General features: G+C 39.9%; 1 protein-coding gene across 1 annotated transcript; it reads right to left on the bottom strand.

Annotated features, from left to right (window-relative positions):
• LOC102183312 (olfactory receptor 7A17-like) lies at positions 17283–18254 on the bottom strand. Its single transcript, XM_005701319.2, has one exon. The coding sequence runs from the start codon at positions 18252–18254 to the stop codon at positions 17283–17285; it is 972 nt and encodes a 323-aa protein (XP_005701376.2).

Genomic DNA, 18534 nt, shown 5'->3' on the forward strand with positions numbered 1-18534 from the left:
TAGGTAAATCTGTGATCTATACTTTTTCATCTATTTTCTTCAGTTTTCAGAATATCTACAATATGTATTTGTGATACTTTCTACCTATATTATGGCATAGATGTAATTCTTCAAATGTTTGCTCTGGAGAGGGAAGGAAGGAGTGTGTGAAATTCTCTGTTAAGTTTTGGTGAAAACGTTTCTCAAACCGGGAGTCAAGTTTCTGATTAGCCCTGGATCATGCTGGGCGTTTACAATAAGTTTAAGTTGGTAGAAATTTCTCATTGTTTTCTTTTTTAAAGTATTTTGTGTGTGTGTGTGTGTGTGTGTGTGTGTGTGTGTGTGTGTGTTTAAAGACAGTAAAACCTTTTTCCCTGTTTAGTAAGTTTTTAACTCTGAACGAGACTCTCTTGAGTCTTGATACTTTATTGTCCTTGTGTTTGGATGTAGTTTTGCTGAGGCTGGGCTTGATTGTTACAGCAGGGCGGGTAGGTGTCATTGCCTAAGACGTGAGCCAGCATCTTTTATTGGACTGCTTCCTATTAGGTCTTACTAGTGTCCTCATGCATCGTGGATACCTACCGTAGGTATCAGAGAAGGCAATGGCACTCCACTCCAGTACTCTTGCCTGGAAAATCCCATGGATGGAGGAGCCTGGTAGGCTGCAGTCCATGGGGTCACAAAGAGTTGGGCATGACTGAGGGACTTCACTTTCACTCTTCACTTTCATGCTTTGGAGAAGGAAATGGCAACCCACTCCAGTATTCTTGCCTGAAGAATCCCAGGGATGGGGGAGCCTGGTGGGCTGTCATCTCTGGGGTCACACAGAGTCGGACACGACTGAAGCGACTTAGTAGTAGTATAGGTAGTGAACTAATTGCAAAGCTAACCCCTCTACCATATGCCTGTTTGTATAGTAAATGCAATTTTTAAACAAGTGAACACTCAAATCTGAGTAAAGACTCTGTGACATGTGTGTCTCAAGAACTGTGTTTTTAGGTAGTTACCACAGCCATTGATCTGGATCTTCCTTATGAATGCTCCAATATATTGCATCTTAAAAATTAAAAAGTAAATAAAATGTTGTCACTTCACTACAAATCACTTCTAACCAAATCGTTTATTTCCTACTCCCATCAACTGCAAAAGTCCTTGGAAACATTCAAATTTTACTGATTACTATGCCTCCCATTTCCTCTTGAGTCTCTTCCAACTAGATTTGCATTCATATAACTTAATTATCAACTGTAATTCTTGTATATCTGAATTCATAGGTACTTTCCTTTTAAGTTGTTAAATACATTTGTTATAAATTAATCAAGCAAACAAGCAAACATGGAGATCTCTTGCTTAGGTTTTCAGGTGACCCCAGATAAATAGTGTTGAGTTTCATTCTCTGTGACTTTCTCCTTCAGTGGTTATTTCTTGCTTGGACTCACCTGTGTGGGAAGTCTGAGAGGAAGGTCTCTGTGTGAAAGTCCAAATTCTTCCCTGAGTGGTTGATGATGTTGATTGAAGTTTTGTCTTTAAACAAGAGATGATTAGGAAGCATGGAAGCAAAACCAGGCTTGGGGATCTAAATGAAAAACCATGCCTTCTCCAGCTCAAGACAGAATTGCTCAGACATTGCAGCAGAGGAGATATTTATAGTTCCTTATGTTTTCTGTATCTCCTCATTATTTCCAGCACATTTTCCATTGTTACTCCAACCCTTGAACACATCATTTCCTCAGGGAAACTTGTCTGGACAGAATGGAAATTTTCTGTGCTGATTTGCCATTCCCAGGTGAACAGGTTAGAAATCAGGTGTATCTGATTCTTATTGTTACTCCATGAGGTCTCCTCTCTCCCAGAGGTCTGACATTGAAACTTTTTGCAACACTCAGTCAGAGTTTTCTTCCATGTCTAAATCTGAGGAACCTGTCTTGACTTGGTCACTTGGCCCTCAGAAGCACTGGCTTGTGATGGGAACACAACTCCTGATATATCTCCAGAAAATTACTGCTTCTTCTTTGATTAGTGAGAGAAGTGCGTGCCTTCTTATAAAACCATGGGTAAAATAATCCTAGGCTTCATAATGCCTTTAACACATAAATAGGATTTACATGCTTTAAATGCATCTGAAAAGTTGATATTTAGTCCTTTATTTATAAAACTTTTGATAATTATAAGATATCCACTTAGATTTTTTAATACACCATGGGCTGAGCTTAGAATCTTACATATTATTTCATTTATTTTTTGCAATAGTCCATCTTATGAGGATTGTACAACAATGAGCCTCCTTTTAAATTTGCAGTGATTGCAATTTGGGTGATTGGCCTAAAACTTACAAACTGAGTAAGGAGTGTGTTTTGATTAGACCACAAGATATTTCTATTTCTCTCACTCCAGGCTCTGGCTTCTCAATCAGAGATGATTTCATCTTCTGAAGACAGTTGGCAATATCTGGAAAAACGGTTGATTGTCATATTAGGGGAAGTGCTACTCACTGATAGTGGGTTCAGGCCCGGGATACAGCTCAACAGTCTGCAAAGTAAAAACTGCCCCCACCCTAGAGAGTTATCCAGCACAATGTCAACAGTAGTGAAGTTCAGAAACACCATTCTGAGCAAGTACTTCTTCCAACATAGATGTGTACATCAGTCACTAGGATATTGTGTTTAAATGAAGATTCAAATTTGGCAGGACTTTTAAATTGCTACACTCAATATGTCAGTAAATTTGGAAAACTCAGAAGTTGGTCACGGGACTGGAAAATGTCAGTTTTCATTACAGTCCCAAAGAAGGGCAATGCTAAGTTCTAACTACCATACAGTTGTGCTCATTTCACATGCTAGTAAGATTATGCTCAAAATCATTCAAGCTAGGATTCAGCAGTTCCTGACCTGAGAATTTGCAAATGTGCAAGCTGGGTTTTAAAGAAGTAGAGGAACCAGAGATCAAACTGTCAACATTCTTTGGATCATGGAGAAAGCAAGAGAGTTCCAGAAAAAATCTAATCCTGCTTCACTGACTATAATGAATCCTTTGACTGTGTGGATAGCAAGAAACTGTGGAAAATTCTTAAAGGGATGGGAGTACCAGATCACCTTACCTGTCTCCTGAGAAACCTGAATGTGGGTCAAGAAGCAACAGAACTGGACATGAAACAACTGACTGGTGCAAAATTGGAAAAGGAGTACGTCAAGGCTGTGGAATGTCACCCTGTTTATTTAACTTCTATGCAGAGTACAGCATGTGAAATGCCAGGCTGGATGGAGCACAATCTGCAATCAAGATTGGTGGAAGAAATGTCAACAACCTCAGATATGCAGATGGTATCACTTTAATGGAAGAGAGTGAAGAGAAACTAAAAAGCCCCTTGATGAGGGTGAAAGAGGAGAGTGAAAAAGCTGGCTTGAAATTCAATATTCAAAAAACTAAGATCATGGCATCCAGTCCCATCACTTCATGGCAAATAAAAGGGAAAAAGTGGAAGCAGTGGTGGATTTTATTTTCTTGGGTTCCAAAATCACTATGGATGGTAACTTCAGCGATACAATTAAAAGATGGTTGCTCTTTGGAAGGAAAGTTATGCAAAACCTGGACAGCAATTTAAAAAGCATAGAGAACAGTGTGGAGATTTCTTAAAAAATTGCAAATAGAACTGCCATATGACCCAGCAATCCCACTGCTGGACATACACACTGAGGAAACCAGAATAGAAAGAGACACATGTACCCCAATGTTCATCGCAGCACTGTTTATAATAGCCAAGACATGGAAACAACCTAGATGTCCATCAGCAGATGAATGGATAAGAAAGTTGTGGTACATATACACAATGGAGTATTACTCAGCCATTAAAAAGAATATATTTGAATCAGTTCTAATGAGATGGATGAAACTGGAGCCGATTATACAGAGTGAAGTAAGCCCAAAAAAAAAAAAAAAAACCAAAACACCAATACAGTATACTAACACATATATATGGAATTTAGAAAGATGGTAATGATAACCCTGTATGCAAGACAGCAAAAGAGACACAGATGTATAGAACAGACTTTTGGACTCTGAGGAAGAGGGAGAGGGTGGGATGATTTGGGAGAATGGCACTGAAACCAGTATACTATCATGCAAGAAACTAAAAGTCAGTCTATGTTCGATACAGAACTGACATCATAACAGTACTGAATGTTCCAATTATTTAACCCAGTGTAGCAGGCAGAATTCTGAGACAGCTTCAAGATCCCTGTTTCTGCTTTATGCACTCTAGATGCATCTCCCCTTGAGTGCGGATAAGTGAATTTAACACTCAATATTAGGATATACTTTATGGAAAAAAATGAAAATATTTTCCAGATTTAATAAAGTCTCAATTCAGTTTTCTTTTTGCTAATCAAGAGTGAGGTTATCCTGGCTTGGCCTGATGCAATCAAGTTAGCCCTTAAAAGAGACCGGGCCCTTCCTAAAATAAAAGTTTGGCAGCAGAAGAATGATTCTATGGCTGGCCTTTAAGTAGTGAGCTGCTGTCTTGTGAAATGGCTAAAATTCAGGGCAGGTGTACTCAGTCGTTCAGTCATGGCTGGCTCTTTGTGATGAATCATAGCCCACCAGGCTCCATGTACCATGGAATTCTCCAGGCTACCCACTGGAGTGGGTTGCATCAGTTCAGGGGGCTGTACAAAATTCCATAAACTGGTAGTCTACCAACACCACACATTTATTTTTTATAGTTCTGGAAATGTAAGATCAGGTGCAGGCATGATCAAAGTCCAAAGAAGACTGTCTTCTGGATTGTAAATTAAAAGTTTTCCTGTATCCTCATATGATGGAAAAGGACTAAACTTGCCCTCTAAACACCAAGGACTTTGCCAGGTGGCATTAGTGGTAAAGAACTTGCCTCCAATGCAGGAGATGTAAGAAACCTGGTTGGATCCCTGGGTCAGGAAGATCCCCTGGAAGAGGGCATGGCAACCCACACCAGTATTCTTATCTGGTGAATCCCATGGACAGAGAAGCCTGGCAGGCTACATGGTCTGTAGGGTCACAAAGAGTCGGACACAACTGAAGGGATTTAGCATGCATGCTAAATGCCAAATTAAGATAAAAGAAAGATACCAAATAGACAACCTAAATTTCTACATCAAGGAACTACAAAAAGAACAGCAAACTAAGCCCGAAGTCAATAGAAGGAAGGAAATAAGTATTGGAGTAGAGAGAAATAAGACCCAGGCTCGAAAGACCATTTAAAAATTAATGAAACTAAGAGGTGGTTTTTGAGAAGACAAACAACGTTGGTGATCTTTTGGCTAGGCTAAGAAAAAAGAGGAATGACTAAGAAGAGTTTACATGAAAGAGGAGACATAACAGCTGATACCACACAAAGACAAAGAATCATGAGACCATCATAAACAATTACATATCAACAAGTTAAGTTACTGAGAAGTAGTGAATAAATACCTAGAAACACTCAAGTTACCAAGACTGATTCATGAAGAAACAGAATAGCTGAACAGACCAATGAATAGAAAGGGGCTTGAATCAGTATTAAAGAAAAGCCCCAAGCATCCAGTATCATGCATCGAACCTGGACTGGTGATTCATTTCATATATATTATACATGATACTGGATGCTTGGGGCTGGTGCACTGGGACCACCCAGATGGATGGTACAGGGAGGGAGGAGGGAGGGGGTTCAGGATGGGGAACACGTGTATACCTGTGGTGGATTCATGTTGCTGTATGGCAAAACTAATACAATATTGTAAAGTAATTAACCTCCAATTAAAATAAACAAATTTATATTAAAAAAAGAAAAGCCCCATGTAAGATGGCTTCACTGTTGAATTATACCAATCCTCAAAATCTAAAATTTTGATAAGGAGGTAGCACTTTCTAAGTCATTTGACAAAGTCAAAATTACTCTGACATCTAAGCCAAATAAAAATACTACAAGGAAAGAAAGTTACAGAACAATATTCCTGAGAAACAGATGCAAAGTGTTCCCTCCCCGCAAAATGCCAGTTTAAAAAAAATTCCAGATGCAGGATACAGGATGCTTGGGGCTGGTGATGAACACTGATTATCCAGGACATCAACACCATCAATCCACAGAGCCAGAGCTTCGTGTTGACTGTGTAGTGCAGGAGGTGACATGGCCACAAAGTGGTCATAGGCCATCAAGGTCAGGAGAAACATGTCCAGTACTGTAAAGAGTGTGAAAAAAATGCATCTGGGTGATGCAGCCTTCATAGGTTATGCCTTTGCTCTGTGTCTAGATGGTCCACAGCATCTTTGGGATGGCAGTGGAAGTGAAGCAGATGTCTACAGAGGACAGGTTGGAGAGGAAGAAGTACTTGGGTGTGTGGAGGTGGGGATCTGAGCTGACTGCCAGGATGATGAGCAGGTTTTTGAACACAGCGATCAGGTACATGCAGAGGAAAAGCCCAAATATGAGGGGCTGCAGTTCTTGTTCCTTTGATAACTCCAGAAGAAGAAATTCGGAAATTCGAGTATCATTCCCTGGTTCCATGTTGTGGAGCTGACTGCCAGGAAACAACAAATGATGTGACTAATTATCTCAAATTTTGCATTGCAGATACTGTTGAAATTCTACTATTTATGTTTTGCATTCAAAAACTTATATCCATAATTTTGGTATGGAAGTTTCCCCTTCAAGTGATTTACTATTCCATCCCTAACTAACAATTCCCATCCCACATTCAGACTAACCATTTACATTTTTAATGAGTAATTTTGTCAAGGATTTGCTAAGTACAAGTTGAGAATTGGCTGACTTCTGAACAAAGAGTATACAGTACTGAGACACAATAGTTCCTACAGTTCAATGATGGAGAAAGAATACAAGCAAATAAAAATTCATTTTTTTTTAATGAGATGAAGTCAAGTGCTGTGAGGAAAAAGAAATCAGATATAAAGAAGAGCATTTACTTTTATATGGTGTTGAGATAGATTTGCAACTACTCAAACATAGATCTCACAGAAAAGAGGGCTAGAGATGTGATTTCTTCTAGGGAACTGTGGGCTGGACAGAGAAAATGACCAGAAGAAAGGTCTTGAAAAGGCACTTGTTTCAGAATCCTGAGGCTCAAAATGAAGCAGTTGCGTGTGCAGGGGAATGCAGAAGAAGGCAAGTGATGAGAGATGGTGTCAGAACTTGGAGGGAAGAGCTGGGCTCCTTGATACAGCTGAAACTTCAAGTTCCAGGGAGTGCCTACTCACATGTTGTATTATTGTTCAGTCATTAAGTCATGTCTGACTCTTTGCAATCCCATGGACTGCAGCATGCCAGGCATCCCTGTCCTTCACTGTCTCTTGGAGTTTGCTGACACTCATGTCCATTGAGTTGGTGATGCTATTTAACCATCTCATCCTCTGCTGCTACCTTCTCCTTTTGCCTTCAACATTTCTCATCATCAGGGTCTTTCCTAATACATGTTGTATTACTTTCACTTTATTAATTTTGATTATAAGAAATCCTGTAAATAAAAATGAGTCCCTTACTTATTTTTAATGTTGATTAATATTCTGGCACCTGTGTTATAACAGTCCCATACTGGAAGCTCAATGCTCAGGTACTCTTCCCTGCCTTGAGAACTGCTCATTCCCCACCACACACACACACACACACACACACACACACACACAGGCCTCCAAGGGCAATTCTACTATCAGCTATTCTTACCCTCAGCCACAATAATTAGGAACAGTGATACAGACAGGCTCTCAATATTAGATTATCTTTCCCCTATAACTGTAGAAACAATACCTAAGTTTCTGTTGTTAAGTCACCCACGGACATTTAAATATGGGGCTCCATTTTAATATGACCATTTTGTATGCAGCATTTAAAGAACAATAAAAACTCATGTGAAAAAAATAAAACAGAAAAAAATATGTGAGGGAAAAGGATCAAATAAGCTCAGGTGATTCCTATAGTTTATGATAAAGTTTCCTTGATTCTGGCAACATTTAAACACCAGTTATAAACTCATGATGCCCAGAATAGCAAAACAACATCCCTTGGAGAGTAAGGAGATCAAACCAGTCAATGTTAAGGAAAATCAACCCTGAATACTCATTTGAAGGACTGATGCTGAAGCAGAAACTCCAGTATTTTGGTCATCAGGTGTGAATAGCTGACTCACTGGAAAAGTCCCTGATGCTGGGAAAGATTGAGGGCAGAGGAAAAGAGGGTATCAGAGGATGAAATCACTGGATGCCATCACCGATGCAATGGACAAGAACTCGGGCAAACTTCGAGAGGTGGTGAGGGACAGAGAGGCCTGGCATGATGCAACACATGGGTCTCAAAGAGTTGGACTTGACTAGGTGACTGACTGACAACAATAAGAATAAAATAAACCAAATTAAAAATGGGAAGATAATCTAAATAGACATTTCTCCAAAGAAGACATGTAGATGGCCAAACATCACATGAAAAGATGCTCAACATCACTAATTATATAGAAATGCAAATCAGAACTATAATGAGGTATTACCTCATTCCATCAGGATCAGTTCAGTTCAGTTCAGTTGCTCGGTCATGTCTGACTCTTTGCGACACCATGAATTGCAGCACACCAGGCCTGCCTGTCCATCACCAACTCCCAGAGTTCACTCAACCTCATGTCCATTGAGTCGGTGATACCATCCAGCCGTCTCATCCTCTGTCATCCCCTTCTCCTCCTGCCCCCAATCCCTCTCAGCATCAGAGTCTTTCTCAATGAGTCAACTCTTCGAATGAGGTGGCCAAAGTACTGGAGTTTCAGCTTTAGCATCATTCCTTCCAAAGAAATCCCAGGGCTGATCTTCAGAATGGACTGGCTGGATCTCCTTGCAGTCCCAGGGACTCAAGAGTCTTCTTCAACGCCAAAGTTCAAAAGCATCAATTCTTCAGCGCTCAGCTTTCTTCACAGTCAGAATGTCCATCATCAAAAAGTCCAAAAATAATACATATTGGATAGAGTATAGAAAAAGGAATCCCTCTACAATATTAGTGGGGATGTAAATTGGTGCAGTCACTGTGGAGAACCATATGCAGGTTTCTTAAAAAAAAAACAACAACAATGAAAACCATAACAACAACAACTAAAATAGTGCCAGGGTCCAGCCCCGGTGGATCCAGGGAATTCAAAGCGGGGATGGAGTCGTCGAAGAGAGATTAATTAGAAGTTTAAAGAGAGATTAGAAAAGAATAGTGTAGTAGGAAAATTAGTGGAGAAAAGAGGCTGAATAACTTGGTTTACCTGGAGAACCAATAAAACTCTGAGACAAGAGGTTTGCACTGTCTACGTAGGCCACCGGGACCACTTGAATAGCGGAGGGTGCCCTGCTTTGGGCTCCCTCTCGCGTGGGTCTTAGAAGCCAGGGCAAATAAGCAGACCAGGTGAGCCTCCACGCTCCAGATGGGAATTCAGCCAGAAAACGAGAAAAGACAACACGGGGGAAACCAGTCTTTCCAGGAACTGGTCTGTCCTTTATTTTCTAGGAAAGCTTTTATACTTTTTTTGTACATAGAGATGCAAAGTCATGCAGGGTCAGCAGCCCTGACCCTTATCGAGACCAGCTTTCTCTCTGCATGCCTAGCTGCATACACAGGTCTTAGGTGATTTACATAATCTTCTGGTGAGGAGGCCTATTAGCATTTTATGGCCCTTTTCTGACAAGGGTCCATCAACCAGAAAACTTATTTGCCCTAAAAGTGTTGTTCCTACTAAAGTCTGGTGCCACTCTCAGAAAGCACTAATTAAGGTTACATTTTTACATAGCAAGAATACAATAATTTATAGCAAGGAAAGAGGAGTACAGTGATTTATAACAAAGAGAAAATTCATTAACTCAAAAGTCTAGTATTGCTAACATCAAACTACTATATTCCTATTTCTGCATCCCAATTACATTGATTAATATCCTCCAGGTGCCAAAAGATAAAGGATATGGAGGCCTGGAAGCAGTCATTAACTCAACAATGAAAACCCTTCACCAATATAAGTCTTAGCTCCTTAAAAAAGGCTCTGTATCTTTAAGATGTTTTAAGCTTCATGCCTCTTGCGGTTGGGGGGCTGTAAACAATCATATGCATAGTTGTAAAAGTCTGAGTAAACCTGTCAGGCAAGTTAGAGAGCCATCAGAGGGGTTTGAGCTGAGACACTCCTTTTATATGTAAGAGACTTTTAACTGGAGCTCTAAGTTAACTTTTTCCAGAGAAAGGTGGTCGGGGATAGCCCCTGTTAATGTCAGAGGAGTCAGTGAAAGTCATAAAATAATAAGACAGACAGATTCTGGTTTGGGGGTAGATGTTCGAGAAGGCCCAGGCGAGTTTCCTTGAGGCCTGATCTCGCGTTTGCCTATCAGGCCTCTTCCTCATGACCTTTGCCATGGGTGGGATTCCCCATGCTGGCTCCCAGCAAAATAGAGCTAACATATAACCCCACAACCCCACTCCTGGGGATATGTATGGGAGAAAAGTATAATTGGAAAAAATACATGCATTTTAATGTTCATTGCAGCATTATTTACAAAAACCAAGATGTGGAAGCAACCTAGATGTACATTGACAGTTGAATAGATAAAGATGTGGACCATATATACAATGGACTATTACTCAGCCATAAATAATACTATTTGCAGCAACATGGATGAACCTCGAGATTATCATTATAAAGGAAGCAAACCAGATAGAGGAGGAAACATATCATATGATATTATTCATACATGTAATCTTATAAAAATACAAATGAATGTATTTACAAAACAGATATAGAGTCAAAGATACAGAAAACAAACTTATGATTACCAAACTGGAAAGAGGAAGGGGTAAATTAGGAGGTCAGGGTTAACATATACACACTACTGTATATAAAATAGATAACAAAAAAGACCTACACTATAGCACAGAACCATACTCAATATTTTGTAGTAACCTATTAGGAAAAGAATCTGAAAAAGAATGTGTGTGTGTGTATACACATATGTATATGTGTGTGTGTGTGTAAAATTGAATGACTGTGCTGTACACCTGCAACTACATGATATTGTAAATTGGCTATACTTTAATAAAAAAGAATAAAGTATAATTGAATAAATAAAACACAATATATCAGAGTGCATCATATATGCATGCTTGCTAAGTCGCTTCAGTCATGTCTGACTCTTTGTGACTCTATGGACTGTAGCCTGCCAGGCTCCTTTATCCATGGGGTTTTCCAAGCAAGAATACTGGAGTGGATTTCCATTTCCTTCTCCAGGGGATCTTCTCAAGCCAGGGACTGAACCCATGTCTCCTGTATTGGCAGACAGATTCTCTTCCACTGAACCACCTGGGAAGCCCCCATGCAATCTTTGATTGAATTCAAAAGAATGGGTTTCACAAGATGGCTGCAAATGATTACTCTTTTAAAAATAGATCTAATCAGTAAAGGCAAAAGGTAACAGTAATAAAGGATATGTGAAGTAAGATGGCAATGCATCTAAAAGGTGGTTTATTACATTTATGGATGTAGAACAGCTTTCTATGCTTGAAAAACCATGGAAGGGAGGACAAAATATAGATAGATTTGATATAGATAGTCAAATCTATCTACTCAAAATTCATAAAGTTTCACACAACCCAACACACACATTGTGTATACAAATAAGATTTAAATGTCAAATAGCACACTTGTTTTAAAAATTGAAGGAATGAAATAAAAAAAAGAATAAAGGAGACTAGGGATTGATAATCCTGAGTAGTGGAAGTAGTTGCATCTTACAGCAGCTTTGGGTGAAATGGAGTCACAGAAATGGTGCCTGACACACCTGCGTGGGGTAAGGGAAGAGTGGAGAGAGGGTGAGATGTATGAAAGAGTAACATGGAAACTTACATTACCATATGTAAAATAGATGGCCAGTGGCAACCTGCTGTATGGCTCAGGAAACTCAAATAGGGGCTCTGTATCAATCTAGAGGAATGAGATGGGGAGAGAGATGGAGGGAGTTTCAAAAGACAGGGGATATATGTATGCCTATGGCTGATTCATATTGAGGTTTGACAGAAAACAGCAAAAATCTGTAAAACAATTATCCTTCAGTAAAAAAAAAAAAGTTAATTTAAAGAAGAGAGAGAGAGAGAAGTAGCACATATCTCTATTTCCAGCAAGAAGACTTGTCAAAGTATTTAAAATACATCTCACTCTTCCACTTTTTCTTATGTTGGAGTACAATTCCTGGCCTTTTTTCTCAGAGATAGAAATGAAATAAGTTATGAAGGAAATTATATGGAAAAAAAATAAAGCAGAAAAAGTGAAAGCACTCAGACACCAATACTTAAAGCAAAGAACATCCATAGACAATTTTCAGTACAGAAAGTAAATGGCTAATAAACCCTCAGATATATCGAGTCTTCCAGGTAATAAAATCATTGCAAAGTAAAACTCTTTATCATCTTCCTGTTTGCACTATAGTAAATGCAATTTTTCCAAGTGAATACTCGGTGTGAGAGAAGACTCTATGAAATATGAATCTCAATAACTGAATTTGCAACTTACTTCTATTGATCTGGATCTTCCTAATAAAGACAGAATACCATCAAATATACCTTATGTTAAAGTTTTAAAAAATAAATAAAATGTTCTCACCTAACAGCAAATTCTTCCTTACCTGTCTATTTTCCTACACCCATATGCGGTAAAATTCTGGAAAATTTCAGAGTTTCTGTTTCTTCTTGAGTCTCATCCACCAGATTTTCATTCCCAAAACTTAATAGGGAGCAGTATTTCTTGTATTGCCAAGTCTGATAGAGACTTATCACTAAATAAATAGATTAATTTGCCAATCAAGCAAACAGACATGGAGATCTCATGGCTATGGGCCATCTGTTTGGATTTTCAAGTGACCTAAGGTAAATAATGGGACTTCCCTGGTGGCTCAGAGGTTAAAGCATCTGCCTGCAATGCTGGAGACCTGGGTTCAATCCCTGGGTCGAGAAGATTCCCTGGAGAAGGAAATGGCAACCCACTCCAGTATTCTTGCCTGGAGAACCCCATGGACAGAGGAGCCTGGTGGGCTACAGTCCATGGTGTCGCAAAGAGTTGCACACGACTCAGTGACTTCACTTGGTTCAAGCAAATAATATTGGGTTTAATCCTCTCTGACTTTTTCCTGTAGTGTCTACCGAACTTTTATACTCACCTGGATGGAAAGGCTGACAGGAAGTTCTCCATGTGGAAGTCCAAATTTCTCCATGGATGCTTAATGAAGCATCTGGGGCTAAAGCTCTGTCTCCAGACAAGAAAGAAGGAAGGAGTACCTGAGCTTACTTTAGGAATCCAAATGAAAAAACTATGTTCCCTCCAGCTCAAGGTTGAACTTGCTCACTCATTGCAGCAGTGGAGAGATTTAAAACTCTGTATATTCACTGTATATATGCTCATTTTCATTATTACTCCAACCCTGAGCACATTTCCCCATGGGGGCATGTCTGGACAGAATGGAAATTTTCTGTGCTGATTTGCTGTTCCCAAGAGATTAGTTTAGATGTCAGGTCTATCCAGTGCTTATTGCTATTCCATGAACTCTTCTGGCTTCCAAGGGTGAAACATGGATCCTTTTTAACAATCTTGATTTACAATCTTGAGTCAGATTTCTCCAAAGCTGAGCCAGAGAAGCCTGTCTTGACTAGGTCCTGTGAGTCTGAAGTATTGACTTGTGGTAGGAACACAGCTCCTGATATCTCAAAAAAATGTTTATTTATTTCTTCAATAAAAGAACTGTGTTCTTTTGCCATAAAATTGTCATTTAAATAATCCTTGTTTTATAAGGATTTTTAAAACATAAAAGGATGCTTATGATACATCAGTCAAGAGTTTCATGCTTTTAACATAAATGAAAATTTGGCATTTGAATTTCACTTGCTATGCAAACAGGCAGATGGTAAAGGTTTTCCTTTGCAATGATTTTATTGCCTGGGATATTGGATATATTTTGGGGTTTATTAGCCATTTGACTTTCTGTATTGCAAATAAAGTCTTCTACTTATTAAAAAATTGATAATCATAAAAGACACTGTTAGATCTTTTAATGCACTATGAGGTGAGCTTAGAAACTTATATGTATTGTCTCATTCATTTGTTGCAAAAGTCCAACCAATGGGGATGGAACAATTATAAGCTTCATTCTAAATTTGCAGAATTGTGGTTCAGAAGTGTTACGTGGTTGTTCCAAAGTTATGAACTAAGTAAGGGATGCACTTAGCTTAGAATACAAAATACTTCTTAATTCTCTTGCACCAGGCCAGTGGTCTCAATCAGAGATGATTTTGTCTCCAGAGGACACTTGGGGATATAGGGAGAAATAGTTGATTTTCCCACAAGGGGAAGTGTTCCTAGACATAGTGGGTTGAATCCAAGGGTGCAGGTCAGCAAACTACAAAGTACAGGACAGCCCCCACTACAAGGAAGTATCCATCATAATGTCAACAGTGGTGAGGTTGAGAAACACGGTTCTTCACAAGACATTTCTCCCCAAATCAGTGTGTATATGAATCACTAGGTAATCTTATCATTAAATACAGATTCTGATTTGGCAGGACTAGAGTGTCCCAGAGATTCTGCATTTATAACAATCTCCCAGATGTTGTTGATGTTGCAGGTCTTGTCCTTTGGAAGAGTCTTTGAGTAACAGGACTGTGTTCCAGTGTTAGAGTCAGGTGGAAGTATTTTCCCAGGTGGCGTGAGTGGTAAACAAGATTCCTGTCAGTGCAGGAGACACAAGAGACATGGATTTGATCCCTGGCTCAGGAAGATCCCGTGGAGGAGGGCATGGCAACCCACTCCAGTATGCCTGAAGAATCCCACAGACAGAGGAGCATAATGGGCTCAGTCCAGGGGGTCCCAGAGAGTCAGACATGACTGAAGTGATGCAGCATGCATGCACATGCGCATAGGTGTTTCAGTTCTCCATCAAGAATCTTCCTTCTCACATCATGTCTCATGTAAGGTGATCAAATGCTAGACCAATATCAAATGTGGTGGTCAAATGCCATTCTGCTTCTCCCTTAACAAATTTACACACATCTCTGGAGTATTTCCCTCTGTACAGATGGCAAAACTTTTAGGCCTTGTTTCCTCTTATGTTGTTGTTGTTGTCATTTAGCCACTGTCTTGTCTGACTCTTTTGCGACCCCATGGCCTGTGGCCCATCAGGTTCCTCTGTCCATGGGATTTTGTGCAATTTCCTTCTCCAGTTTCCTCTTACATGACTAGGGAAAATCCTCCTAAGGAGTAGGTCGAGAAGTAAATCACCTGGCAGAAAACAGTTGCTCACTTCACTGCAGCTATTATGACTGTGGTGTAGGAGAAGACTCTTGAGATTCCCTTGGATAGCAAGGTGATCAAACCTGTCAATCCTAAAAGAAATCAGTCCTGAATATTCATTGGAAGGACTGACGCTGAAGCTGAAACTCCAATACTTTGACCACTTGATTCAAAGGACTGACTCACTAGAAAAGACCCTGATGCTGGGCAAGATTGAAGGTAGGAAGAGATGGGGACAACGGAGGATGAGATGGTTGGATGGCATCACCAACTCGATGGATGTGAGTTTGAGTAAACTCTGGGAATTGGTGATGGACAGGGAGGTCTAGCGTGCTGTAGTCCATGGGGTCACAAAGAGTCAGACTCAACTGAGCAACTGAACAGAATATGTTCTAATTTTATTGGAACCACTTTATGCCTCCAAATCGAATTTTACCCACCTAATTCCATTCTCATCACTTAATTGTCAAGAATGATATCAAAAAAGCCAAAACTAAAGATAAATACATTACATAATATTCTTGTATTGATGACATTTCCCTCTTGTTACTCCAGCCTCAAGCATGTAATTTCCCCCAGTGCACTGGTCTAGACAGAAGTTCCTCTTAATGATTCTCTGTTCCCAAGAGACTAGGTCACAAATCAGGTGAATACTATTAATATCAATCCTTCTCCATGAACTCTTGTGCCATCTAGAGGTATAACCTCCTAGTACCTTATTCTACCATGAGTCCACATTTTCTCAAAAATCTAAGATGGAGGAACATGTCTTGATTAGGTCCTTCGGATCTTCAAAGCATTAACTTGTGGTGGCGACATAGTCTTATATCTGCAGAAGCAGGTTGACTAGGGATTGTTTAGCACCAGGTTCTGCATGAATGTGCAGTGCATGACAAGCAGGGGAAGCTCACCACGTCCCAGGACAAAGGGTTCTCTGCACTAGACCCTGGTCTGGTAGCGGGGCAGGGCATGCCATGCCATGCCCCAAGGGTCATGGGCGGTGGCCCGTCGGTAGGGGTGGCAGGGGACCAGCTATCTGAGGCTCCCCTGGTGCTGCCGAATCCTTCGGCCTGGGCTGGATTCTGACTTAGAGGCGTTCAGTCATAATCCCACAGATAGTAGCTTTGCCCCATTGGCTCCTCAGCCAAGCACAAACACCGAGTTTTAGCTTTTGTTTTAAAGTCTATTTTTCCCCCTAAGATAATGTTCTCCATATCTCATATTTCTTTTACTTTCCATATGCATGAAATATCTTTTCCATCCTTTTACTATCATTCTTTGTGTGACTTTAGCTCTGAAGTGAGTTTCTTATAAATAGCATAGAGAAGATAGAAGAGTCTTTTTTCTTTTTTTTTAAACTCAGCCACTCTATGTCTTTAACTGAAACATTTAGTCCATTGGTATTTAAAATATTAATGATAAATATATGCTTATTGACACTTTGTTATCTATTTTCCAGTATTTGTAGTTCTTTTGAAAATATTTGAGATAATATATATGTCTTCTGGGGCTTCCCCAGTGGCTCAGTGGTAAAGAAACTGCCTGCAATGCAGGAGACACGGGTTCAATGCCTGGGTTGGGAAGATCCCCTGGTGGAGGGCAGGGCAACCCACTCCAGTATATTCACCTGGAGAATCCATGGCTGTGGTCCACGGGGTCACAAAGGGTAGGACTCAGCTGAAGCAATTGAGTATGCATGTGCATATATCATCTGAGATGAAATTCTTCATAAGTAATCCATGTAGCATCATGAAATTAACCAGAATTTCAAAGTCTTTCTGCTCTTAGGCTAGGAAAAACTTTGTGGAAATAGGAAAGTGGATCATGGGGATAACTGTCTTTTCATCAGATGGAGAAGAAAGCTTCAAAAAGTGAGTGCACAGTTTATTTAAAGTGCAAAAGTTAAAGAAACAGAAATTCCAGGAAATGAATAGAAAAAGCAAGTTCAACATCCACAATCTAATCAAAGAATATAAGTTTTTGTTCCAAAGCTTGAGCTCTTCTTCAAGGATGCTTCTTCAAACCCAGAACAATTTCCCTTTTTATAACTGCCATGTGAATGAGTTTTTTCAGAGCTCTTTTTATGTCTTTGTTTCTGAGACTGTAGATGAAGGGGTTCAGCATGGGTGTGACAACGGTGTACATCACAGAGGCTGTTGCACTTGAATGAGAGTTGTGGGGAGCAGTAGCAGAGCTAAGGTACACTCCTAGGCTTGAACAATAATATAAGGAGACAACTGAGAGGTGAGATGCACAGATGGAGACTGCTTTATATTTCCCCTGAGGTGACGAGATTCCATGTATGGAGAACGTTATCTTAGAGTAAGAGTAAAGGATACCAGCGAGGGGACCACCACCCAACAGCACTGCTGTAAAATACATAATGGTATCATTAAGAAGCGTATCATCACAGGCAAGCTGGACAATCTGCTTGATTTCACAGAAAAAGTGAGGGATTTCCAAATCTGTACAGAAAGACAGCCGTAACACAAGTAAGGTTTCTAACAAGGAAAGCAGGGTACTAATGATCCAAGATAGCAGAACCAAAAGTCCACAGAGTCGAGGGTTCATGATGACTGTGTAGTGCAGGGGGTGGCAGATGGCCACATACCGGTCATAGGCCATCACGGTCAGAAGAAAATCATCCAACACTGCAAAGAGCATGTAAAAATACATCTGACTGATGCAGCCTTCATAGGATATAGCTTTTCTCTGGTTCTGTATATTTATTAACATCTTTAGGATTGTTGTGGTGGTGAAACAGATGTCTACAAAGGACAGGTTGGAGAGGAAGAAATACATGGGGGTGTGGAGGTGGGAGTCTGAGCTGACAGCCAGGATGATGAGCAGGTTTCCAAACCCAGCGATCAGGTACATTAAGAGGAAAAGCCCGAAGATGAGGGGCTGCAGCTCTGGTTTCACTGATAATCCCTGAAGAAGAAATTCTGAATCTTGTGTATCATTTCCTGGTATCATGTTGTGGTGTTGATGACTAGGAATGAAAAAAAAATTGCATGAATCATTTTTACCCAAATGGACATTATTCATTTGAAAACACTACAATTACATCTCTATCTCTATCTATCTATCTATCTATCTATCTATTCATCCATCTTTTCATCTGTATTTTTAATGAATCTTCACATTTAAAGGATGTTTTGTGACATCTCAGACTAGGAATTCTGTTAGACAGAGAGGCATAATACTGACCTAAGTGGAAAAAACAGATCTAAATTGCTAAGGTAGTCCCAGTTAG

Source organism: Capra hircus, chromosome 7 (genome assembly GCF_001704415.2).
Source record: "Capra hircus breed San Clemente chromosome 7, ASM170441v1, whole genome shotgun sequence".
Taxonomy (NCBI): Eukaryota; Metazoa; Chordata; class Mammalia; order Artiodactyla; family Bovidae; genus Capra; species Capra hircus.

Excerpts from the sequence above, each read along its gene's own strand:
- LOC102183312 (XM_005701319.2), bottom strand. The coding sequence starts at position 18,254 with ATGATACCAGGAAATGATACACAAGATTCAGAATTTCTTCTTCAGGGA.